The sequence below is a fragment of the Numenius arquata genome, chromosome 12 (genome assembly GCF_964106895.1).
Source record: "Numenius arquata chromosome 12, bNumArq3.hap1.1, whole genome shotgun sequence".
Taxonomy (NCBI): domain Eukaryota; kingdom Metazoa; phylum Chordata; class Aves; order Charadriiformes; family Scolopacidae; genus Numenius; species Numenius arquata.
Window position 1 is genome coordinate 44,237,482 of NC_133587.1, and position 26,347 is coordinate 44,263,828.

Genomic DNA, 26,347 nt, shown 5'->3' on the forward strand with positions numbered 1-26,347 from the left:
AGATCTGGGCTCACCAGATACTCCCTAAGGCTGGGGCTCCCGGGCAGTCCCTAGGGGGGGAGGGTTTCAGCCATCCAGCGAGCAGAGATATGGAAAGCTGAGCTGGTTTGAAGCAGGGAGAAGCCACACGGCAAGCCAACAGCTCTCAGGGACACGGTGACACGTTTCTGGAGGGTAGGTGACAAGGCAAAGGAGGGGAAACTGCCCCAAACCACATCCCCTCCAAACTCCCGAAGCAGAGTCTGGAGTCTCTGCTTCCACCACCACTCGGTCTGGCTCCTGCCACCTCCTCTATTCGGAGCCAAGTGCTCAAGAATATTTATTTACTTAAAATTTTGCCAAGATTTTGAGAAACCGGTGATTTAGGAATCCTTTTTTCTCCCATTGGAATTCCTGCCCAGAGGAATTCAGGGGAAGCAAGAGCTCTCATTACACAGCCGGGCTCTGACCTTTGTGTCTCGCAGACTCTGGCTTCGGCAATTAACTTGGCAGTTCCATCGGTTTCCATAAATCCTTTCACCGCTTTCCTGCCAAAGTTCATTTATTTCAGATACTTTTATTTTTAGTTTATTTACAGTGCTCTCCAACCTGTAAATACACAGACAGACCCACTGGAGATGACAGCTACCTCCAGCCTGCTCCTGGGTCAGACCCAGACCTCCCATTTTGCCCAGTTCAGCCACCCAGAACTGGGAGCTGCGATAATGGCACAAGCTCCCCTCACATAATTAATCCCATTTATTTCATCCCCTAGTTCTGTTTTTACCTGCCTTTAAGGCACCGTAAGACAGAGACACCGGGTGATTTTACAGTGGTTCATCTTGGAAATACCAATGAAGCCGACGCGGTGATTTTTGGTTACCCCACCTTGCCCCTGGGGAAATCTCAGCATCTTAAAAGCGAGGCATCAAAATAGAGATTAAGGCAGGAAGCAGCTGTAGTTTGAGATCAAGAATGTAAAACATGTTTAAAAATCCATATGTCAGGCTCCCCCTGAAGTCTTTCACTGGTGTCTGGGCTGGTCCCATTGGCACCGAGTCTCTCAATTCCTGGAGAGGAGGAAAGGGCAGCCACACGCTGTGCACTTCAACTTGGAAAAATAAGCTGTTTTTAAAGTCCACCACGGTGTGGGGACATGAAATAACCAGGTAACGCTCTCCAATTTGGAGGTGAGGATCACGAAGCTGGTTTAGAAAGAAGAGAAATGGAACAGAGTCACCCAAAACCTAATGCTGGGAGGGCTGGAGCCCCTCTGCTGTGAGGACAGGCTGAGAGAGTTGGGGGGGGTTCAGCCTGGAAAAGAGAAGGCTCCGGGGAGACCTTGGAGCCCCTTCCAGTCCCTCAAGGGGCTCCAGGAAAGCTGGGGAGGGACTCTGGATCAGGGAGGGGAGCCAGAGGAGGAGGGGAAACGAGTTTGACACTGAAAGAGGGGAGATTGAGATGGGATCTGGGGAAGAACTTCTTTTCTGTGAGGGTGGTGAGAGCCTGGCCCAGGTTGTCCAGAGAAGCTGTGGCTGCCCCATCCCTGGAGGGGCTCAAGGCCAGGTTGGAGGGGGCTTGGAGCAACGTGGTCTGGTGGGAGGTGTCCCTGCCCAGGGCAGGGGGGTGGCACTGGATGGTCTTTAAAGGTCCCTTCCAACCTGAACCCTTCTATGATTCTAAAAACAGGAGACTTACAGACTCCAAGGATGCAGAGTTAAGATTCAAACGCATTAATCCCCTCCCCTTCATCAGGTGTGTTGGCTGGGGAGAAGGTCACTCCCACTCTGCTCTATATCCATGGACCCTCAGCAATCCCTTGGCCACACAGAGCTTTCAGGATATTTCCTGCTATGAGAGAACATCTTATTCCCACCCTGACTGGATAGAAAATACCCACATGGATCAGGCTGGACAACTACTACAGGTGTGTAAGAGGACAAGCCAGAGATGATTAACAGGAGCTTCCATCAGAGAAAGCATGAGGAGCGACTGGCAGCACTACAACACAAGACCTCAGGCAGATGTTGGGCACCACGAATCGTGGGGCACAGGAGTCTAAGATGGGCACAGGAGAACTTCCCAGTTTTGCTTCCAGCAAAATCCAGCTAAAACCCAGTCCCGGAGACGGCTCCTCAGGCAGTGGCACATTCCCACGAAGCAGGATTTACTGCTGTATTTTTAGCCCTTTCTACAGGCTGGAGCATAAATGAGACCCAGAGACCTTTGCTGAACGTGGGGTTTGAGGTTTCTGAAGTTGAGCATCACGAGACCTGGGGCCACCTCTCCCCACACACCCTCAGCACAGCTCTAGAGCCAGCTCAAACTCTGTGGTTCCGCAGAGCACGTTCTGCCTCGATTGACTTCATTTTGCTGCGACTAAATCCCAGGGTGAAAAGATCAAAAGGCACCGGAGGCTGATACGGCTTTGTGAAAAGTAAAATAAATGGAGATTAAGCCTGTCTGAGACTCAAACGCTGCCCCAGAGCGGGATGCCACAGGCTGGGGAAAGGATTAGGGCTCTACAGAGGAGCCACCACCGAGGAGATGAGTTACTAACTCTTTGCTAAGTCATTGCTTTAAGAGTTGTGATCCTGGTGGTCCACAGCAAACCTGGGGGCTTCCTGGTCGTATCCCTGGAGAACCGGGCTCTGCAGCCTTCCATGGGTCCATGGAGATGAGCCTTGGACCAAAACACATCCCACAGGGCAGAGCTTCGTGTCTGCCAGCGAGTCCTCATGCTGGAAATACGGGAACTGCTCAAGTTCCAGGAGGCCTCTGGGCTGAAGAGGCACCATCTCATCCCAGAGCTTTACTACTGCAGGGCTCCAGGCTTCCACCAGCACAGAAAAAGGCTGCAGCTCTGAAATAGAAACTGTTATCTCCTCTCTGGACATTACACACGCAAAAGTGAGACTTCAGATGCTCCAGGGCTGCTCCACAAGACACAAGGAACTGGGGCTGCGGGGCCAGGGACACCTCACGTTTTCATCTGGGGCTGGACCCAGGCTTGTGTTGGGTCAGAGCTTCCATCACGGAAAGTTTTCCAGGGTTACACTTTTGGAAGCCGGTATCACGACTGCAGGCAGCATCTTGTGCGAGCAACACAGTTTTCAGAAGCTGGAGCTCTGTCTGCCATTCTTTGACCAAACAGCAAAGCAAGTATTTACCCAATTACATGGTAGAGTTATTTCGTACCGAGCAAAACCCACAACAGCAAAACTATTTGGACATGGGTGTGCGAGACCAGGGAAAAATCTGTGTTACATTAAGCCCTGGTGCAGGATCTGTCCTCTCCCTCAGCAGCAGAGGGGGATGCAAAGGAGGTTACCAGAGCCTGAAGGTCCAAACTGGGACCATTAGCTTCTGTGGTTGTGAAGCTTTAACCCCAAATAGAATGATGGAATGATTTGGGTTGGAAGGGACCTTAAAGACCATCCATTCCCACCCCCTGCCCTGGGCAGAGACACCTCCCACCAGACCACGTTGCTCCAAGCCCCCTCCAACCTGGCCTTGAACCCCTCCAGGGATGGGGCAGCCACAGCTTCTCTGGGCAACCTGGGCCAGGCTCTCACCACCCTCACAGCAAAGAAGTTCTTCCTCGTGGTGGGAAGCAGGGCTGCCCCTCCCAGCAACATCACCACCCTCCACCACAAAAATGCCAGGCATCCTGTGTTCAACCAAGTCAAGCATCAGGTCTCAAGTGGCCTCTTAAGCTTCAAGTGTCCCTATTTTTGGGACATACATTGTGTTCAAGATATGCTTGTGGTTCCCACCCAGCTGTGAGGCCCAGAGCAGCAGGACACCACCACAGCCACACAACTATTGAACATGCAGGATGACCCCACCTACCACTAGAGGCACAAGGTCATCAGGATACAAGCAGTGCGGGAAGAACAACCCTGCTGTGAAGCCCTCCCAGGTCCTCAGAGGAAGGTCCACCACCTGAGGTGTGCTCCATGCCCACCTACACCACAGCTCCGTAAGTGCTCTTGGCCCTCCAGCTGGGAGGTGTAGACCTAAAACCAGGAAAGCAGCTGCTGGAGATGTCCCATCCAATATTTCCCACCACAGCTGAGATCCCTCCCAAGCTGAAAGAGGTCACCCACCACACAAGGGGAGGACTCCACCAGCATCCCAGAGCCCTGGAATAGATGGGAGCAAAGCTCTACACACTACAGGACAACACCAAGACCTTTTTCCAGAGTCCTTCAGTCCTTCATGATACCATGAAGGTCTTCACTCTGCCCCAGATAAGGCAGAGGGTCTCCAAGTAGGACACAGATGAGACTAAAACACACCTTACAAGGAGAAAGACTCACACTGAACTTCAGCTGGGCAAGTATCAGCTTTCACAGGCCTTCAGAAGCACAATTCAGTTTAATTTTTGAAGTAAATGCTTTAAAAAAAAGATCTGCAAGTTGAACAAGGAGAGTTGTGCGGCATCACAAGGTTCAGCAGAAGCAAGAAGAAGATGCCACCACCCAGAACAGGGCACAAGACCTGCCCTATTTGAAGCCAACACGCCAGAGCCCCATCTCTCCTGCCCCTTTCCCCCTTCCCCAGCCAGCTTTTACCCCTCCCTCAAGACTAAACCCAAGACAATCCCACCTCCATTCTGCTCCTCATTTTCCAGAAGATTTTTTTGGCTTCCTCTGGAAAAAAAGCCCATTTTCCCAAGCCAGAGACCGTCTCTTCAGAGGGAGCAGGGACATCAGGTTTACTCCTTGTTGAGCCACTGAATGTAGGGAAGAGATTTTCAGCACGATTTTAAGTCACACTTGGGAGTTTTGCCCAAGCTTCATCTGAAACAGCACCGGGGGTTGTAACTGGGACCGTTAAGGTTTAATGGGATAAGGAATGGAAACCCAGAGGGTGTCGCACAGAACCACAGATTTTTGGCGGTTCTCACCTGCACGAGGCCCAGCAAGGCTTGCACAAAGCAGAGAAATCAAATATTAGCCACTTTAGCTAAGTCTGTTGCCTGGAAATCTCACTAAGGTATACAAGTGATGTTCTGGCCACAGAGGAGAACCGGAGACCACTCTCCGAGCGGGAGAGACAAGGATAGCTTCATAAATCCTGTTCAGCTTCACAGCCGAAGTGCCCAGGTCGTTTGGATTAAAGCACAGCACTTGGACCAGCAATTCCCGCTCCATTTATCCCCACTTTGGGAGCCTGCTGAGTCTGGAGGCTTGGTAAGAGGGATCTCAAGAGGATCTCTCCCATCACAGCTGGACCCCAGCTGTATTTTAATCCACGTTATTTTAATCAGCATAAACATTTCAAGCTAAATCTGTCCATGAGGGGAGCTCAGAAGCCAGATTCCTGTTTTAAGAGCCGGAGGTGCCCCCCATACTGGTGCCACACTGGAAGAGGCAGTGGTTTGCAGCCCACCGAGCTGTCCCCCAGTGCAACTACACCATCCATTGATGACATGGCAAGGGACAAGGGCTACCAGCCTTACCCCGCCAAGCCCTTCCAGCCATTGAAGACCATCCCTCTAATTTCCCTCCCCCTCCATCGGTTCCCCACCATCGGGGCAATGTACTAACCGGGACTGTTCACAAAACAGGAGATACTGGGGCAGCTTCTGCTGCGTTTCCACCACGAGTCACATCTGGCATGAGCCTGGGGACAAGGGACACACAAGGAGGGGAGAAGCTGGCAGCACTCCTGGGTTTTCAAATTACAGCTCAGACTCACAGGTACCGAGATCAGGGAAATGGGTTAATTACCCCTCATCGTACCCTCAGAGATCAGGGAAAGGGGTTAATTACCCCTTGTCATACCCTCCCGCAGCAAGGCGTGAAGTGACCACGCAGCCACCAGCGACAGCAGCAGCTTTATCACAAGGAGTCATAGCCCTCCCAGGAGATTTACTCCTCCCGAAAGAGCTGGGGATCAGGTCTGGGAAGAGAAAAGAGCAACGGACAACAGAGACAACGGGAACACTTCCCACCATTCCCTTTAGCTGGAATGACAGACCCAAGCTCTGTAGACAGAGCGGGAAAGTAGCTGTGGATGCTTTCATCAGCCTACAAGCCTCCCAGCAAGCTAAAAATACAGATACAGCCTTCACCCAAGTGGCCTAAATAAGTGAAGTCATGGAAGAACCGTTCCCGCAGCAACAGAGTCTCAGATGGGAATGCAGGTGAGGGGCTTGTCAAAGCCCAGTGGATATTCCAGCATGAACAAACTGGATATTTGGGACAGCGAAGGAAGCTCCAGCGACTTGTCCTGCAAGAGCTGTGACATCCAGCTCAGCCCCTCAATATTTTTTATATCAAGGCTGGGTGCTCACCCCACACCCAGCTTCAAGAAGAACCGTCTCTATTTCAGCTCTTTAATAACCACTTTGCTTCCCACCCCCCCTCCAAGAAGCTTCTTGGCTTCCCATTCCCTCCCACAGACACCGGAGCAGAACAGGACCCTGCCGCCCAAGTCCTCTGGCGCGGAGCAAAGCAGACTTCGGAGTTACAAAAACTCAGTTTTGGCAGCCGTTTCCCAATGATCTGCACGAGAAGGAATTGCTGGACTGGCCAATATCCTCAATAATTAACCGGCATTTAAAACCACAAAAAATTCCATGCCACAGATCGAGATCAGCTTCGCGAGGAAGATCTGGCAACTGCCAAAGTGGCTGCCACGAGAGGTCTGGGAAGAGGCAAAAAATGAGCCAACATCAGAGATCTAGGGCATACCCAGCCTGGAACAGCCAGGAATTTTCTACTAATAAAAATGCTGGGAGGGCTGGAGCCCCTCTGCTGGGAGGACAGGCTGAGAGAGCTGGGGGGGTTCAGCCTGGAGAAGAGAAGGCTCCGGGGAGACCTTCGAGCCCCTTCCAGTCCCTCAAGGGGCTCCAGGAAAGCTGGGGAGGGAATCTTGGTGAGGGAGGGGAGCCATAGGAGGAGGAGGAAGGGTTTGACACTGAAAGAGGGGAGATTGAGATGGGATCTGGGGAAGAACTTCTTTGCTGTGAGGGTGGTGAGAGCCTGGCCCAGGTTGCTCAGAGAAGCTGTGTGAACCCTGGAGGGGTTCAGGGCCAGGCTGGACAGGGCTTGGGGGCAACCTGGTCTGGTGGGAGGTGTCCCTGCCCACGGGGCATGGACTAAATGGCCTTTAAAGGTCCCTTCCCACCCAAACTACCTAATAATAGAATGACTTTGGGAAAACAAGGCAGCACTTTGCACTGGGTCACCCCCAGCAGCCTGGCAGCCACCCTACAGTTTTCCGACACTGGAAGAGCCTCCGTGACGGAGACCAGCAGGAAAATCCTCTCCACATAATAACCAGGGTGGCCAAGAAATCTGCCTCCATCCTCCCCTTCCACCCCTTCTCTTTCTAGGAAGGGCCGTGCCAGGAACATGCATCCTCACCCAAGGCTCCCAGGCATGAGACCAACTGCTCTCCAGCTCCGGGCTAGTTCCCACAGCTCAGCTGACTGCAAAAATTAGTAAGAAACGGGTATTTTATCCCAAACCTGCTCTCATGACCACAGCCACAAGCTGGCTGGGTGTGCTCCATGCCACCGCTGCCACACTCCAGTTGGGATAACCTGGTTGGCATGAGCCACCAGAAGTGAGAGCTGGGGAATACAAGTTCCTGGCAGGATTTCCAGGGCTCCAGTTTTACCAAACACATTTTTCTAAAGCTGGAGTCAGCCCCAAAGCAGGGCTGGGAATTTCTCCTTAGTCCTCACCAAACCTGCCCTAATATGCCTTTGAAGCGGCACTAAAGAAACTCAGTTGCCCTGTTTCAGCCCAAAATGGTGCTGGTTGAGGGCTGAGCACTTGCCTTCTGGAATGATCCACGGTGTGTTAAAAAAAATGGGAAGAGCTTTTCCCTGCAGCTCAGCAGATGAATACAGCCATCTCCATAGCCAAATTAACCACATTTGGTTAATTAAAGCTCAAACGAGCCACAGGTAGCTGCTCCAAGGGTTAATTAGCCAACACTGATGGAAAACTTGCATCAAGGAAGCTCTGTAAGCCCATGCCTTGGCCCAGGAGGTGCCACCTCTGAGTGACACTGAGTTTCCCAGCTGCAGCCACACTCCTGAGGGCCTCGGGGAGCTCCTCATCCATCAGGATCACTTAAAATGCAGAAGGGAAGCGGAGGGGAGGACCAGAGCAGCCAGGTCTGGGGTTACCAGTACACAAGAGACTGGAACACATGGGAGCAGGCTCAGGGAAGGGGCTGCAAGGAGGGTTTAGGGATCAGAGCATCTATCACATGAGGAGAGGTGGGATCATCCAGCCTGGATGAGGTTGGGGGAGAATCACATCAAGATGTACAAGAACCTGCAGGGGGAGGAAATAAAAATCCAGCCTCTTCTGGTGAGAGGACACAAGGGAACAGGCATGAACTGGAACACGGCAAATCCTGTTCAAGCATAAATAAAAAAAACCACCCCAAGAGCTTTATTTAGCACAAAAGTGAACACAGAACAAGCTGCCTGCACACACTGTGGAGTCTTCATCCTTGGAGATACTCGAAGCCCAGTAGGACAGTGTGCTCCCAGCAGAAGGCTGGATTAGGCCATCTCCAGAAATCCCTGCCACCTCAGCCACCCCGAGGATTCACAACCACAAGAACCGGCTCCTTCTCCCACTAAAAGCCCCTGGGCAGCAGCAAAAAGGTCCCAGGTAATGCCACCCAGTACAACAGCGCGCTCTCTCCGGCCACAGAAGCAAACAGCATTTCTGGAAAACACCATTTTTCCAAGGAAAAAAAAAAAAGCCCAGATTTTTCCCAAATAGCAGAAAACCAGTTTTCAGCAGAGAAGAGTCGATTCCACTTGAACAACGTACCGCATCTTGTCTACATATTTTAGCTGAGCATCGTTTCCAGCCCTGCAGTCGCTGCCTACCGCAAAGAACAGGCTTTTCCTTACATCTAAAGTTACTCTACAGTTACCCGCAGCCCTGGGCACGAGCATCTGGAGTTGTTTCTTCCAGAAAGCAGGACCAAAACTTATGCAGATGAATAATTTCCCTTCCCACCTGTGCTGCGGATCCTGCCACAGCACACACCGGTCACCAGACATCGCAAGGGGACGTCGGTGGTTTTATTTTCCTAGCTGTGGGAAGCCTGTACAGTAACTCCAGGAAAAAAAAAAGAAATCCCCCCACTCAATATTTCTAATTCTGTGAGTATTTCCATCACTTCAACCCAGAGCTTCAGCTGGAGACTCTGCTGCCACCTTCTGAAATCACTGTTACTGCAGGTGCCCCCAAAACAAATAAAAATAACTTGTTTCCCCCCAGTTATGTCACCAAACCAAGGGAAGGGTTTCTTTTGGAGAGAAAGAGCTGACCCCCCCAGCCCAGGGAGCGCTGCTCCCAGCAAACATCCCAGTCTCTGCCTCCAGCTGGAGCTTCGCCTCCCCCACACGACATAAAAATGGGTTTAAACAAGAAAAACTAGAGCAGCTAGGTTTCAGTCAATGCAGACACAGCTTGCAGACCTCTGAGGCGCTTACAGTGCGGTAGTTCCGATTATAATTGACTCAATATATCTACAAATATACGAAACAGATGGGTGTATAGAGCACTCCCAGTTTAGCACCACAACCAGCAGACAAGCCAAGCCAGCGCTGTTTCACAAGACATTTAAAACCATCTCATTAACCAGCCGTGTCTCGTTGGCAGCCTGGGCGAAGAAGCAGAAGGGTAAATTAAATTAGCCCCCAAGCCTTGATGCATGCCAGCACTTTGGCAGAGCAGGGGGAGGGGACCAGTTACAGAGCTCAGCATGGCAGGGGGGTAGCAGAAAGGCAGTGAGGCCACAGCAGCGCTCCCCCCAAGCTCCGCACTCACACAGAGATTTTTTTAGTGGGGGGAACCACAGAATAGATTGAAAGGGACTTTAAGGACCATCCAGTACCACCCCCCTACCCTGGGCAGGGACACCTCCCACCAGACCAGGCTGCTCCAAGCCCCCTCCAACCTGGCCTTGAACCCCTCCAGGGATGGGGCAGCCATAGCTTCTCTGGGCAACCTGGGCCAGGCTCTCACCACCCTCACAGCAAAGAAGTTCTTCCCCACATCTCAGCTCAATCTCCCCTCTTTCAGTGTCAAACCCTTCCCCCTCCTCCTATGGCTCCCCTCCCTGATCCAGAGTCCCCCCCCAGCTTTCCTGGAGCCCCTTGAGGGACTGGAAGGGGCTCGAAGGCCTCCCCGGGGCCTTCTCTTCTCCAGGCTGAACCCCCCCAACTCTCTCAGCCTGTCCTCACAGTAGAGGCATAGGAAGTGAGGTCCCAGCCCTCAAAGCAGCCATACCAGCAAGAAGACACTCAGCTCAGCTAGGACCAAGCCTGAAGCCGCCAAACGGAGGGAGCAAGGCCTTGAGTGCTCCAGCCTCCCCCGGGAGAACTCCAGGGCCACCAGCCGCGGGTCACAGAGAGCCCAGACAGCCAAAGCCCAGGAGACGGGGCAACCCCAGAGCTGGAGCTGAGGGAGAATCGCTCTCCTCGGGACACAGCCGGACTCCACAGCGGCAAGGAGCCCCGGGGACACCACGCTCTCACCTTCTTGCCTTTCTTGCCCTCCTCCTCCATGTCTCCGGCGGCGGCGGCCCGGGCCCCCCCCGGGGCATCCCCGCAGCGGCCGTGCTCTCCCGGCCTGGATGCGCGGTGGGGCTCAGCAGCCCGGCCTCACTACCAGGCGGCGGCCATGGAACCCGTCCGGGGCCCAGCCCCCGCTCCCGGCTCGTCCGGACCCGCCTCAGCCCCACCGACAACTTTTCAATCCTGCCGCCATCTTGGGCGGCGGCTTCCCGGCGTGCAGCGCGCGCCCGCCCGGAGGACTGACGTCAGTCCTCCCCGCCCGCCGCACTGCGCACGCGCTGACTGGCGAGGCCCCGCCCAGCCTTCATATCCCCGCCCACAGCCATTAACCACGCCTGTCATTGTAATATAGGGCCGTCTGCTGTGGCCACGCCCACCTGTATGGTCACGCCCACCAGCCAGCCTCGCTCCGCCCCCTCCGCGCACGCGCAGACCTCCCACCGCCGCCAGGTGGCTCTGCCCCCGTGGCGTAGCGTGTTGACGTCACACGCCGGCGCGGCGACGCCCTCAGTTATGGCGGCGGTGGAGGCGGGAAGGAGAAGGCGGCGCGGCCCGGTCCCATCCGCCGCTATCCACCGTCATCCGCAACCGGGGCCGGTGCCAGGGACCAGGAGGGGAGCGGGGACAGCGTGGGGTGAGGCGCTGCGCCCCCGTCAGGCCCCGCCGCCAACGTGAGGTGATGCGGGGCGCGGTGCATGCTGGGAAGGGTAGTCCTTCCTCCTCAGGCCGCGTGTGGGGCCTTCCCCGGGGGGAGCGAAGTTCACGGGGCTGGGGGGAGGTTGTGTGTCCCCGGAGGGACGGGGATCACCGGGCCGGGGGTGGGGGCTGCGTGACCACCCCTTCCTCCGCAAGCCTTCCAGCGTGGGGGGGCCTGGGGTGGCCGCCGCCATTCCTACAGCGCTTGCCACAGCAGCCCCGGGACGGTTTGAGGCCTCTCCCCGCCATCCTCGGGGAGGGGTTATAGAAATCCCGGACACCCCCATGTCCCAGGGGAGATGGGGGGGCTCAGGAGGGAACCGGCTGCCGCCTCCTCCGTCCCCACTGATGCCGTTGTGTCCCTTTCCCGATGCAGATTCCAGCTCCGATGATCCCAGAGGGATGTAGGAGGCCGCCGGGAAGGAGGAGGTGGGTTCCATGGTGCTGTCCTGTGGGGATTGTGTCCGGCATTCCCCCCTTGTCATCGTAATTAGCCTAATTCTGTGTAATTACCTCAGCCAAAGCCCCTCAGTCCCCAGACAAGAGTTTCTGGGTGACAAAATCCCACGGGAGAGTTGCCACACAGGGCCGTGCCCAGGCTGGTTTGTCCTCCTGCTGACATGGGACGGGTTAAGGTGATGCCATGGTGGCAAGGCCCCGCTCTCCAGCGTTCCCTTGTCACCCCTCGCTCCGGTTGTCCCTTCTTGGGGTCACAGCCACTGTGCTACACACCGGAACCGAGCCGGTGAGGCTTCTCCCAGTGTGGAGACCCTCAGAGCCGGCGGTGCCGTGATTCACAGCCTCATCCCTTCATCCCGATGGGATTTCTTTGGCCCCCACGGGGCTTCCTTGCCGCAAGCCTTCCAGCGTGGGGGGGCCTGGGGTGGCCCCCGCCATTCCTACAGCGCTTGCCACAGCAGCCCCGGGACGGTTTGAGGCCTCTCCCCGCCATCCCCGGGGAGGGGTTATAGAAATCCCGGACACCCCCATGTCCCAGGGGAGGTGGGGGGGCTCAGGAGGGAACCAGCTGCCGCCTTCTCCGGCCCTGCTGATGCCGTTGTGTCCCTTTCCCGATGCAGATCCCAGCTCCACTGATCCCAGAGGGATGTAGGAAGCCGCCGGGAAGGAGGAGGTGGGTTCAACGGGGCTGTCATGGAATCATGGAATGGTTTGGATTGGAAAGGACCTTAAAGACGACCGACCCAGGGACTGGGAATACTGGTGAGTGCTGGTTTGCCTTTATAACGGCGAGGGGCTACCGGCCGAGTCCCCGGGGACCACCTTTGGTGGTCCCCGGGGACTCGGCCGGTAGCCCCTCGCCACACAGTGCTATTCCCAGCCTCGTTAGTGCCATAATCCTCATTATCTTAATTATTCCCTCCTTCTTTTCCAGCTGGATACCAATGGGTTCCCCCCTCTCCGCCGATCCTCACCTTGGCTTGTCCTTCCCAGAGCTCCTGGATTTAACTGGGGATACTGGGATGACAATGGGCGGTTCTGGCACCTTCAGAAATTTTCCCCGTTTCTCGATTTCTCCCAAAATTTCCCAATTTCCCAATAAATAACCGATTTCCCAGTGGGTTCGTGGCACAATGGGGAAAGGGGACACACACGGTGACAAGTTTGGGGACACTGCGATGTCCCCAGCGGATGCGACCAGGCACCGGATCGGCACCGGAGGGAAGTGACACCCCGTAACCGCAACCAGCGGGGGTGGGGGGGGGACAGGCGTGGTGGCTTGAAGGTGACTCAGCCCCACGGCGCCTCTGCCCCACACATCCCCCTCGCCCACCCTTCGCCGTGGGGCTGGGTGCCGGCGCGGTGACGCTCAGCGCCCACCCTGGGGACGTGGCGGTACATCCTTCCAACGCCACAAATTTGGGTATCCCCAACCCCGTGGCCACCCAACTGTCACCCGTGGGGTGGTGGCGATGACACCGGGTTGTCACCGCGCCTGCGCGGTGGCCTCGGCGGTCGTTGGCGGTGCAGGAAACCGGCGCCGGGGCAGGAGGGGGGAAGTTGGGGGCGCGGCGGGCGCGGCATGGCTGAGCTGGAGGGTCCCGAATTTGGCAAAGCCGACTTTGTCCTCTTGGATGAGGTGACCATGGAGCAGTTCCTGGAGAACCTGCGCCTGCGGTATGGGGACAAGGGGGGGACACCGGCGGGTGGGTGGGCGATGCCAGGGTGGGTGGGTGCCGGTGGTTCCCGATGCTTCCAGACCAGACCCCCCCCTCCCAGCATCACCCACCCGGCAGCAGGGACGTTGGTCCTGGAGTCGCGGTGATGGTGGGGACACCGAGGACACCGTGTCCCCCAGGGGATGCGGAAGAACCCAGGACCAAACCCAGGCTCCGCAGGAAGCATCCGGGCGGTGCCGTGGTGCCGGTGGGGGGGAAACTGAGGCACGTCTGCCCCCCAGGGTGGGTTGGGGGGCTGGTGTGGGGAGGGGGGCTGCAGACCCGTGAGTCCCACCCATGGGCCCCCCATGTTTCCTGCCCGCTCCGGTGCTTGCAGGTGCTGCCTGTGGGAAGAGCTGCTCTCCCGCTGCCCCACGGCACCGCCCAGCCCCACAGTGCACGGCTCTGCCCCATGGCGTGGTTCTCGGGTGGCGGCTAAGCCCTGTGGAGTGGGGCTTTGCCCCATAGCACTCAGAGCCCTGCCCCATGGCTCTGCAGGGCGTGCATCCTGCCCCACGGAACATCACCCCACAGGATGCCACCCCGCCCCATAGCTCAGCGCCCTGCAGGGTACCACCCCGCCCCACAGCACAGCGCCCCAGAGACTGTGCATCTTGCCCCATAGCACAGCATCCTGCAGGGTACCATCCTGCCCCATGGCACAGCACCATCCTGCCCCATGGCACAGCACCCCACAGAGTGCCACCCCATGGCACAGCACCCCGCAGAGAGCCACCCCATGGTACAGCACCATCCTGCCCCATGGCATAGAGTGCCACCCCATGGCACAGCACCCTGCAGGGTGCCGCCCCACGGCACAGCACCATCCTGCCCCATGGCACAGGGTGCCACCCCACAAGAGTGCCACCCCATGGCACAGCACCCCACAGAGAGCTACCCCATGGCACAGCACCATCCTGCCCCATGGCACAGGGTGGCACCCCACAGAGTGCCACCCCATGGCATAGCACCCCGCAGGGTGCTGCCCCACGGCACAGCACCATCCTGCCCCATGGCACAGGGTGCCACCCCATGGCATAGCACCCCGCAGGGTGTCACCCCATGGAACAGGTTACCACCCCATGGCACAGCACCATCCTGTCCCACGGCACAGGGTGCTGCCCCATGGCACAGCACCCCACAGGGGACCCTGCCTGCCCCACAGCCCCCTCTCTGTGCAGGTTCTCACAGGGCCGCATCTACACCTACATCGGGGAGGTGGTGGTGGCGGTGAACCCGTACCGGGCGCTGGGGCTGTACGGCCCACCGGTGGTGGAGCGCTACCGCGGCCGCGAGCTCTACGAGCGCCCGCCCCACCTCTTCGCCCTGGCCGATGCCGCCTACAAGGCCATGAAGCGCCGCGCCAAGGACACCTGCATCGTCATCTCGGGTAGGGACACGGCGGCGGTTGTGGGGCGCGTGGGTCAGGGGGGGCACCCTCGCGTGGGCGCCCTCGCCCAGCTCCTTCTGTCCCTTCCAGGAGAGAGCGGGGCGGGCAAGACGGAGGCCAGCAAGTACATCATGCAGTACATCGCCGCCATCACCAACCCCACCCAGCGTGCAGAGGTGGAGAGGTGGGTCCAGCCCCACGGCGTCACAGTGGGAGGGGACGGGTGGTGGCGCACAGACCCCGTGGACCTGCCAGCCCTATTTGGGGGGAGGCACATGGGATTGGGGTCAGGGTAGGGGGACCAGGGTGCTCCACGTCTGTGGGATTGTCCTGGAGGGTTCTGGGGTGCCCCATGCCTGTTGGGACTGTGTGGGGGCAACCAGGGGTGCCCCATGGGCCTGTGGGGACCAGGTGTTCCCCATGCCTGTGAGGTGGTGTGGGGGGACCAAGGGTGTCCCATGCCCATAGGGAGGGTGTGGGGTGACCAGAGACGCCCCACATCTATAGGGATGATCTGGGGCAACCAGGGATGATGTGGAGCAACCAGGGGCGCCCCATACCCTTGGGGTGGTCCTTGGGTGCCCCATAACTCATAGAGAAAGTGTGGGGCAACCAGGGATGCCCTATGCTTGTAAGGTGGCCCTAGGGTGCCCCATGCCCACAGGGGTGGTGTGGGAGGACGAGGGATGCCCCATGCCCATAGAGAAGGTGTGGGGCACCCCTGGTTGCCCCATGCCTGTGAGGTGGCCCTGGGGATTCCAAGGGTGTCCCATGCCCACAGGGGTGGTGTGAGGAGCTCCGGGGACTCCATGGCCATACGGGTGGTGGTGGGGGGATCCAGGGGTGCTGTGTCCCATGCCCACCGGTGACACTGCAGTCATGCCGTGCCATGCCGTGCCATGCTGTGCCACCCAGGGTGAAGAACGTCCTTCTCAAGTCCAACTGTGTCCTGGAGGCCTTCGGCAACGCCAAAACCAACCGCAATGACAACTCCAGCCGCTTCGGCAAGTACATGGACATCAACTTCGACTTCAAGGGTGACCCCACCGGCGGCCACATCCACAACTACCTCCTGGAGAAGGTGCGGGGGATGCTCATGGGTGGGGCATGGCCTGGTGGGTGCTGGTCCCACTACCTGGCACCCACCCCCTGCTCCCTCTTCCAGTCCCGGGTCCTCCAGCAGCAGCCAGGAGAGAGGAACTTCCACGCCTTCTACCAGGTGAACCAGGGGATGGGAGGGGTGGGATGAGATGGGGATGGGATGAGAAGGTTGGGATGGGATGGATGTGATCTATGGGATGAGATGGGGATGGGATGAGAAGGTTGGGATGGGATGGATGTGATCTATGGGATGAGATGGGGATGGGATGAGAAGGTTGGGATGGGATGGATGGGATCTATGGGATGAGATGGAGATGGGATGAGAAGGTTGGGATGGGATGGATGGGATCTATGGGATGAGATGGGATGGGATGAGGAGGTTATGGTGGAATGGATGGGATCACAGGATGAGAGAGGGATGGGATGGATGGCATGGAGATAGGATGGGGACAGAATGGATAGGATGGGTGGGATCTCCAGGGTGGGTGGGATGGATGGGTTTGGTGGGATGGGGACAGGATGGGATGAGCTGGGGATGCCATGGGCATGGGATGCAGGGGATGGCATGGGTGCGATCTATGGGATGAGCTGGGGATGGGATGAGGACAGGATGGATGGGATGAGAAGGTTGGGATGGGACCGATGGGTTCACTGGGATGAGAAGGTTGGAGTGGGATGGATGGGATTGATGGGATGAGATGGGGATGGGATGAGAAGGTTGGAGTGGGATGGATGGGATGGGATCCATGGGATGAGATGGGATGAGAAGGTTCAGTGGGATGGATGGGATCTATGGGGTGGGATGGTTGGGATGAAAAAGTTGGGATGGGATGAGAGATGGGATCTATGGGATGAGATGGGGACAGGATGGTTGGGATGAGAAGGATGAGATGGGACAGGACAGGATGGATGGGATGGGGTTGGATGGGACGCAGTGGGGTAGGATGGGATGGGACAGGGTAGGGGGACACAGCATGGCACCAGACAGGCCAGGTGCGTGACAGCAACCCCCACACGGTGCTGACGCCCCCCTCCCTGCCCCATAGCTTCTGCTGGGAGCCCCACCGGAGCTGCTGGCCACCCTCCACCTCTGCCCGGACCCCGCTGCCTACCGCTACACCCAGGAGGGCACCCGGGGCAGCGTGAGTGGGGCTGGGGGGGCCGGAGGGGGAGTCCCAGAGGGGGGTCCCACGGGTCCCGGCCCCTCACGTGTCCCCCCCCCCATGTCCCCAGGCCTGCGGGGACGATGCGGGTGGCTACCGGGCAGTGGAGGAGGCCATGGGAGTCATCGGCTTCTCCCCGGAGGAGATGGGCTCCGTGCGCCGCATCCTGGCCACCATCCTGCACCTGGTGAGAGCCGCCCAGTACAGACCCCCCCACATCCCCACACACACCAGTATGGGTCCCCCCTCACACCAGTATGGACTCCACACACACCAGTTTGGACCCCTCGGCCCACCAATGTGGACCCCCCACACACACCAGTACAACCCCAGGCAGACCAGTATGGCCCCTCACACCAGTATGGTCCTGAGCAGACCAGTATGGGCATCCCCCACCAGTATGGCCCCACCCCACCAGTACAACTATCATGCACCAGTACAACCCCCTGCACACCGGTACAGGCCCAGGTAGACTAGTACAGACCCGCACCCTCCCCACACCAGTTTGGGCCTAATGCAAACCAGTATAGCCCAGTATGAAGCAGCGTGAAGCAGAATAGCCCAACTCAGCTGTATACAAACCAGTATAGCCCAACACAGCCCAGTGCAAACCAGTACAGCTCAGCTCAGCCCAGTGCTAACCAGTACAGCTCAACACAGCCCAGTGCAAACCAGTATGGCCCAGCACAGCCCAGCTCAGCCCAACGCTCACCAGCACAGCCCAACACAGCCCAGTGCAAACCAGTACAGCCCAATACAAACCAGTGCAGCCCTGTATGGCCCAGCCAGGGGTGCAGGAGGCTTCAGTGCCGGGACACCCCATCCCCTTTCCGGGGGCTCCTGGGTGTCCCTCCCACCAATGTGTCACACCGGGCCCCCCCAGGGCAACATCAGGTTCTCGGCGGAGGGCGAGACGGCGGCGGTGGAGGACACGGCACAGCTCTCGGCGCTGGCAGAGCTGACAGCCACAGCCCCGGACAGCCTGCGCCGGGCCCTCCTGAGCCGCACCGTGGCGGCCGGCAGTGGCGAGCTCATCGAGAAGGGCCACAGCCCCAAGGAGGCCGCCTACGCCCGGGACGCCTGCGCCAAGGTAGGGAGGGGACATGGGGTGATGGGTTCCCTCTTCACCCAACACCCTTGGGTGCCCACCCCCCTGGTGTCCCCAAGGCCATCTACGAGCGGCTCTTCTGCTGGATCGTGGGGCGCATCAACGCCGGCATCGCCGCCCGTGGCTACGATGCCCGCCTGCACGGCAAGAGCACCGTCATCGGCGTCCTCGACATCTACGGCTTTGAGATCTTCGACACCAACAGGTGACCTGGCCCCAAAGCAGGGGGACACACATGGAGGGGCCCAGCAGGGCCTGGGAGGGATGTGGCCATGGGGATGGGAACGATGTGTGGAAGGGACAGGGGGACACTTGGGAGGGACACCTGGAAGGGACAGGGGTTGGGGGGATGCATGAGGGGAATGGGGGCCCAGGAGGGACACGTGGAGGTGACAGGGCCCAGGAGAGACATATGGAGGGATGGGACCCAGGAGGGACCCATGGAGGGGACAGGGATTGAGAAGGATGCGTGGAGGGCACAGGACCCAGGATGGACACATGGAGGTGACAGGACCTGGGAAGGACACAGGGTTGTGACAGGACCCAGGAAGGACACAGGGATGTGACAGGATCCAGGAGGGACACGTTGCAGGAGGCGGATGCTCAAGGGATATATGGAGGGGACAGGGCTTGAGAGGGACATGTGAAGGAGATGGGACTCAGGAGGGACAGGACCATTAGGTACCCATAGAGGGATGGGACCAGGAGGTCCCCAGCAGGACCATGTGGCTCAGGGGGCTGTGTGGCAGGACAGGGTGGGCAGGGGACATGGTGTGGGGCCAGGTGACGATGGCCAGGCTGACCTTCTGTCCACAGCTTCGAGCAGTTCTGCATCAACTATTGCAACGAGAAGCTGCAGCAGCTCTTCATCGAGCTCATCCTGCGGCAAGAGCAGGCTGAGTACCAGCGGGAGGGCATCGCCTGGCAGAGCGTGAGGGGCATGGGGACATGGGGGGACATGTGGGGGACATGAGGGAATCAACTGGCAGAGTGTGGGGGGCGTGGGAACATGGGGGGGACAGGGAGGCATCGCCTGGTAGAGCATGAAGGACATGGGGGAGATAGGAGGTCATTGCCTGGCAGAGCATGAGGGACATGTTGGAGACATGGGGGCATCGCCTGGCAGAGCTTGGGGGACAGGGGGACATTGGTGGCATCACCTGGCAGAGCATGGGGGGCTTAAGGGGACGTGGAGGAGGGGGTTTCATCTGGCTGAGCAAGAAGGGCACAGAGGGGACAAGGAGGGGACATGGGGGACATCACCTGTCAGAGCGTGGTGGGGACACAGGGAAGAAGTAGTGAGGACATTCATGTAGTGAGGACATGGATGCCATCACCTGGACAGATGTGGGGTGCCAGAGGGGATCAATTCGGGGTGCCCACTCCCTCCCCCCTTCCTCCCAGATCGAGTACTTCAGCAACGAGCCCATCGTGGAGCTGGTGGAGCAGCCACACCGTGGCATCCTGGCGCTGCTGGATGAGGCCTGCCTGGCCGTGGGGACCGTCACCGACCCCCTCTTCCTCGCCTCCATGGACGCCCGCCTTGGCCACCACGCCCACTACACCAGCCGCAAGGTGCTTCTTGAGGGGGGGGGAGTGGGGGGGTCAGGGTGTCCACAGGTTGGGGGCTGACCCCTCTCTGCTCCCCAGCTCTGCCCCACAGACAAGACCATGGAGTTTGACCGGGACTTCCGCATCAAGCACTACGCTGGAGATGTCACGTGAGGGGGACATTGAGGGGACGTAGGAGGGGGCCATGGTGGGCTACGGGTGTCATCAGGTGGGCATGGGGTTGTGGGGCACCATGAGGGACCTTGGGAGAGCATGGAGGCCATGAGGGGCCACTTGGGACCATGGTGCTATATGGCTCTTGGAGGTCTATGGTTGACCATCGGGCCTTGGAGATCCAGGGGGACCATGTGGGAGCGTGAAGGGGGGTCTTGGGGGACAATGGAAGGTGGTTTGGGGTCATGGGGGACCATCGGGCTGTGGGGATCATGGGGAACCATGAGGGACTTGGGGGGGGGGTCCGTTGGGTCCATGGACATCTGGGTGGCTATCAGGGACTATGGACATCATGAGTGGCCATGGAGAACCATGAGGAACCATGGTGGGCCTTGAGGCCATAAGAGACCTTGGGAGGGCATGAGGGACCATGGGGGGCCACTTGGAACCATGGAGGGCCACGGGGCCATAGGGGCCCTTTGGGGGACTATGGGTAGCCTTGGTGGACCATGGGACGCCATTTGGGGGACCATTGGGGTCCATGGGGTCTGGGAGGTCCCCAAAGGCCACGTGCAGTAGGATAGGCTGTGTAGGACATGCCATGCCATACCCCGGGGAGAGTGAGGACAGGGTCGGGGGACTCTGTGTCCATGAGCACTGAACCCCACAGTCCCCTGGCCTCCATGGATGCCCCCAGGGCCACATGTCACCTCTGCATGGAGTTGGAGGCCCCTGGCAACCCCTGTCCCACCCCAGGGAGAAAAGGCTGGGTCCTTCAAGGTGCAGCTCCCCCCAGGATACCCCAAGGTGGCTGAGGAGCCCCCCAACACGGTGTCCCTGTCCCTCAGGTACTCGGTGGAGGGTTTCCTGGACAAGAACAAAGACACACTCTTCCAGGACTTCAAACGGCTCTTCTACAACAGGTTGGGGATACACGGGACACAGCTTGGGGGCTGGTGGCACAGCCATGGGGTAGGAGGGGGGCAGCTGGTGCTGCCAGCCCCACACCAATGCTGTCCCCAGTGCGGACCCTGTACTACGTGCCATGTGGCCCGACGGTGAGCAGAGCATCACCGAGGTCACCAAGCGCCCGCTGACCACTGGCACCCTCTTCAAGAACTCCATTGTGGCCCTGGTGGAAAACCTCGCCTCCAAGGTAGGGGACCGGGGACAGTCAGACGTGTCCCTAGTGCCAGCCTGGCATGTCCCTGCACCAACCTGACATATCCCTATGGCAGCTGGGCACATCCCCAACCCATCTTGGTGTGTCCCCATGGCAGCTGGGCATCCTCAAGCCACATGGGCATGCTCCTGAGCCAGCCTGGTATGTCCCCAAGCCAGATGAGCATGTCCCCAAGTCAGTCAACATGTCCCAGTGCCAGCCAGGCACATCCGCAAGCCACCTGAGCATGTGCCCAAGCCAGCCTGGCATGTCCCCAAGCCAGCCAAGATGTCCTCGAGTCAGCCTGCCGTGTCCCCAAGGCAGCCAAGATGTCCCTGTGCCAGCCTGGCATGTCCCCAGCCAGTCAAGTGTCCTTGTGTCAGAATGGCATGTCCTTAAGCCAGCCAAGATGTCCTTGAGTGAGTCAAGATGTCCCTACGCCAGCCAGGCATATCCCCAAGCCAGCAAAGATGTCTCCAAGCCAGCCTGGCATGTCCCCAAGTGAGCCAAAATGTCCCTGTGCCAGGCTGGCATGTCCCCAAGCCACTGAGCCCTCCTGTCCCTGTCCCACCTTGCTTGCCCAGAGCCCCCCATCCCAGAACACCCATGGTCTCAGTGCCACTGGCGGGTGCCACCATGATGCCACCCCATCCGTGTCCCCACAGGAGCCCTACTACGTGCGCTGCATCAAACCCAACGACCAGAAGTCGCCCACCCTCTTCGACGAGGAGCGTTGCCGCCACCAGGTCTCCTACCTGGGGCTACTGGAGAACGTCCGCGTGCGCCGCGCCGGCTTTGCCTATCGCCAGCCCTACGATCGCTTCCTCCTGCGGTACGGCCCGTGTCCCCCCCTGACGCCCCCCAGCACTCCCTTGCACCCCCTCATCCACTCCCCCTTTGCTCCCAACCAGGTACAAGATGACCTGCGAGTACACCTGGCCCAACCACCTGATGGCCAGCGACCGGGAGGCCACGCAAGCCCTCCTGGAGCAGCACGGCTTCCAGGACGACGTGGCTTATGGCCACACCAAGGTCTTCATCCGCACGCCCCGTACCCTCTTCTCCCTCGAGCAGGAGCGGGCGCAGCTCATCCCCATCATCGTCCTGTTGCTGCAGAAGGTGGGCATGTGCGGCATGAGTTGGCTGGGTCTCAGCTCTGCCGGGGTGACATGGGGAGGGAGGGGGACACACCTCGATGCCCAGATGGCCCCAGGGCCAGTGGGCACGGGGAGCTGCTGGCGCTGGGGGGCTTGATGTGGGGTGGCAGGCTGCTCTGGGCACAGTGCGGGGCAGGGTGTGGGGCACAGGGTGGGGTACAGAATGGTGCAGAGCATGGGCTTGGTGTGGGGCACAGTGTAGAGCATGCTGTGGGGCAGGGGATGGGACACAGGGCATGGCATGGAGTGTGACATGTGGCATGGGACATGCTGTGGGGCAGGGCATGGGGTGTGATGTGGGGCAGGGCATGGGGTGGGACACGGGGCAGGGCTGTGACGTGGGATATGGCACGGGGTGTGACGTGGGGCAGGGTGTAGGGCATGGGGTGGGGTTTGGTATGGGCTGTGATGTGGGGCAGGGGATGGGGCATGCTGTGGGGCATGACGTAGGGTGGGACGTGGGGCAGGGGGAGGAGGGAGCATGGGCTGCACCAGGGAGTTTTGGGGTGGTTCCGAGCAGCATTTTGGGGGGCCCCCCCCCGGGAGCTGTGATGCTCCGACCACACTCCGGCGGGTGGGATCCATGGGGCAGCGCCCGCCCTGACCCTCGGCGTGGGGCAGGCCTGGCGCGGCGCCCTGGCCCGTCGGCGCTGCCGTTACCTGCGCGCCGCCTACACCATCATGGCCTACTACAAGCGGCACAAGGTGAAGGAGTATCTGCGGGAGCTGCTGCGCCGCTTCCAGGCCGTCCGCTCCCTCCCGGATTACGGCAAGAGCGTGGCCTGGCCGGAACCACCGGCCGTGCTGGCCCGCTTCCAGGAGGGCAGCCAGCGCCTCTTCCGCAGGTACCGGCTTGGTCCCACCACGGGATGTGGGATAAGGATGTGGGACAGGGATGGGAATGTGGGACAGGGATGTGCGATGGGGACGTGGGATGGGGATATGGGATAAGAATGTGGGATGGAGATAGGGATGTGGGTTGGGGATGTGGGACGGGAATGTGGGATGGGGATGTGGGTTGGGGATGTGGGACAGGGATGTGGAATGTGGGACGGGGATGTGGGATGGGGATGTAGGACAGGGATGGGGACATGGGACAGGGATGGGGACATGGGGTGGGTACATGGATGTGGGACAGGGATGTTGGGATGTGGGACAGGGATGGAGACATGGGACAGGTGTGGATGGGAGACGGGTGGGGACATGGGACAGGTGTGGATGGGAGACAGGGATGGGGACATGGGACAGGGATGGGAACATGGGTGTGGGATGAGAATGGGGACATGGGACAGGGATGTTGGTATGTGGGACAGGGATGGGGATGTGGCGTGGGTACATGGATGTGGGATGGGTAGGGGGACATGGGACAGGGATGTAGACATGGGATGGGGACAGGGATGCGAGATGGGGACGTGGGATGGGGATGTGGGATTGGGACACAGGTGTGAGACGGGGACGTGGGACAGGGACAGGGATGGGGAATGGGAATGTGGGACAGGGATGTGGGATGGGAATATGGGATGAGGATGTGGAGTGGGAATATGGGACGGGGACATGGGACGAAAACATGAGAAGGGGACATGGAATGGAGATGTGGGACAGGGATGGGGACATGGGATAGGGGTGTGAGATGGGGACAGGGACAGGAATGGGGACATGGGATGAGGATGTGGACACAGGAAGGGAATGTGGGATGGGTATATGGTACAGGGACATGGGTTGGGGATGTGGGACAGTGACACGTGGGAGGGGGGTGTGGGATGGTGACGTGAGGTCACCGTGTCCCCCCTGCCGCAGGTGGCGAGCGCGGCAGATCGTCAAGAACATTCCCCCCTCGGAGATGGGGCAGATCCGGGCCAAGGTGGCCGCCATGGAGGCGCTGGGGGGGCTGCGGAAAGACTGGGGCTGCCAGCGCAGCTGGATGCGGGATTACCTCTCCTTGGTAAGGGCTGGTGGTGGGTTTGAGGTGTCCTGGGATGTCACCACCCCCCCAGGATGTCAACCTGTCCCCACGCCGTGTCTCCCCACAGCCCAGCGAGAACCCGGGGCTGGCCCTGCCCTTCGCCCGCCGCGTCCAGACCCTCAAGGACAAGGTGCATTTCGGCTCCGTCCTCTTCTCCTGCCACGTCCGCAAGGTGAGGGGGGAGGTCCTGCCCGGCCACCGCGTCTGTGTCACACACACCCCCGGCGTGTCCCCTCACCTGTCCCTGTCCCCATCCCCGTCCCCACAGATCAACCGCTTCGGTAAGAGCCGGGACCGGGCCATCCTGGTGACGGACCAGCACGTCTACAAGCTGGACCCCCGGCAGCAGTACCGGGTGATGCGGGCACTGCCCCTCAGCACCGTGAGTGTCCCCAGCCCCACCGGTGTCCCCAGAGCATGGGAGGGGCAAGGCCACCCCTTACACCCTCTCCTGGGTCAGGGGGACCCAGGTGTCCTGGTTGCCCTGCTCCCACCCGGAGGTTGGAGACCCCTCCGTGGTCCCCATGGCCATCCGTGTTGGCACGGTGAAGTCCCCTGAGACAGAGGTGTGATGCTGTCCCCATCACACTGTCCTCACCGTGCTGGCCATGCTACACTGTCCCCACCGTACTGTCCCCACCACACTGGCAGTGCCATGACATCCGTGTCATGACAACCACACCATGCTGTCCTCACCACACTGTTCCCACCACACTGGCCATACTGTGTTGTCCCCACCACGCTGTCCCCAGATGCTGTCCCCACCACACTGTTCCTACCACACCGGCCATACCACGTTGTTCCCACCACACTGGCCGTGCCACGCTGGCCCCACCATGTTGACCATGCTGTGCTGTCCCCACCACGCTGGTCGTGCCATGCTGTCCCCACCATGCTGGCCATGCCGTACTGTCCCAATCATGCTGTCCCCACCACACTCTCCCCGCCACACTGGCTGTGCCATTTTGTCCCCACTGTGCTATCCCCACCATGCTGGCCATGCTATACTGTCCCCACCATGGTGTCCTCACCGCACTGGCCATGGTCCCTTGGCTGTGGTGCCTTGGCCACACCGCTCTGGCCATGCCATGTCCCTGAGCCCACCGCCACAGAGCCGTGGCTGCGGGGGGTGACACCCAGATGTCCCCACAGGTGACAGGGCTGAGCGTGACGAGCTGCCGGGCGCAGCTGGTGGTCTTCCACACCCAGAGCCAGGAGGACCTGGCCGTGTGCCTGCACAAGACGCAGCCAGCGGGGGACAACCGGGTGGGCGAGCTGGTGGGCATCCTCCTGGACCACTGCCGAGCGTGAGTTGGGGGGGCAGAAACTGAGGGTTTGAGGGGGGGCTGAGGATTTTGGGGGAGGTCCTGGCACCCTGAGAACCCCCCTATTGATGGTGAGATGTTGTAGGACCAAGCGGGAGCTGCAGATCCGTGTCTCCGACTGCATCCAGCTGAGCCTTCGTGGCCGCCGGCGGCTGCTGACGGTGGAGACGCGGCTGGACGCGGCCACCCCCGATTTCGGCAAGAGCCGTGACGGCTTCGTGCTTTACTGGCCCGGGAGATGAGGAGTTGGGGGGCCACCAACCATCACCCCCCTTGTCTGCATTCTGCCCACCCCACTGACCTCTGCTCAGGACCCCCCACCCCACTGCAGCCCCGTGACTCCCAACCGTGTGTTCCCCAACCCCGTGTCCCACCCCCGGGATGATGTTGAAGCCTCTGTGTGCACTGGGAATAAAGAGCTGGATGGGACCCCCAGCACGGCCAGGACCTTCAGGTCCTCCAGCAGCACTGGGGTCCCCCCAAAAACTGCCCCACAGCCTGGTTCCCTCAGCAGTAGGGCTGGGATGGGAGCATGGATGGAGGTGGGGTGGGAATGGGGTGGTGGAGGAGGGATGGAGGGAGGGAGGGAGGGATGGATGGATGGATGGAGGTGGGGTGGGATCGATGGGATGGGATGGAGTGGGGGGGTGGGATCTGTGAGGTGGGATGGGGTGAGACGGATGGGTTGGGATGGGATCTATGGAACGGAGTAAGGTGAGATGGGTGGGATGGGATCTATGGGATGGGGTAGGGGGTAGGATCTGTGGAATGGAGTGAGATGGATGGGAAAGGCTGGGATGGGATCTATGGCCCTGATGTCCCTGACACCCA

General features: G+C 59.4%; 2 protein-coding genes and 2 non-coding genes across 4 annotated transcripts in view; 3 read left to right on the plus strand and 1 right to left on the minus strand.

The window, feature by feature from the left end:
* The window catches only part of CCM2 (CCM2 scaffold protein), a 30,759-nt gene extending 19,994 nt beyond the window's left edge, over positions 1-10,765 (minus strand). The window contains exon 1 of the mRNA XM_074157311.1: positions 10,511-10,765. Within this exon, the coding sequence (XP_074013412.1) occupies positions 10,511-10,540 (30 nt within the window). The 5' untranslated portion in view covers positions 10,541-10,765. The remainder of the gene's footprint in view (positions 1-10,510) is intronic.
* A 629-nt stretch (positions 10,766-11,394) lies between these two features.
* LOC141471314 (small nucleolar RNA SNORA9) lies at positions 11,395-11,528 on the plus strand. Its single transcript, XR_012463511.1, has one exon. It is a non-coding gene; the product is annotated as a small nucleolar RNA SNORA9 (small nucleolar RNA).
* Positions 11,529-12,097: 569 nt separating this feature from the next.
* On the plus strand, positions 12,098-12,231 carry LOC141471322 (small nucleolar RNA SNORA9). Its single transcript, XR_012463518.1, has one exon. It is a non-coding gene; the product is annotated as a small nucleolar RNA SNORA9 (small nucleolar RNA).
* A 1,055-nt stretch (positions 12,232-13,286) lies between these two features.
* On the plus strand, positions 13,287-25,758 carry MYO1G (myosin IG). Its single transcript, XM_074157792.1, has 22 exons — positions 13,287-13,381; positions 14,604-14,812; positions 14,903-14,996; positions 15,728-15,893; positions 15,978-16,031; positions 16,960-17,055; positions 17,147-17,263; positions 17,960-18,166; positions 18,244-18,389; positions 19,001-19,115; positions 19,589-19,759; positions 19,835-19,905; positions 20,758-20,832; positions 20,933-21,065; positions 21,737-21,903; positions 21,983-22,190; positions 22,850-23,073; positions 24,026-24,170; positions 24,259-24,363; positions 24,460-24,573; positions 25,344-25,498; positions 25,602-25,758. The coding sequence occupies exons 1-22, from the start codon at positions 13,287-13,289 to the stop codon at positions 25,756-25,758; spliced, it is 3,024 nt and encodes a 1,007-aa protein (XP_074013893.1).
* The last annotated feature ends 589 nt before the right edge of the window (positions 25,759-26,347 follow it).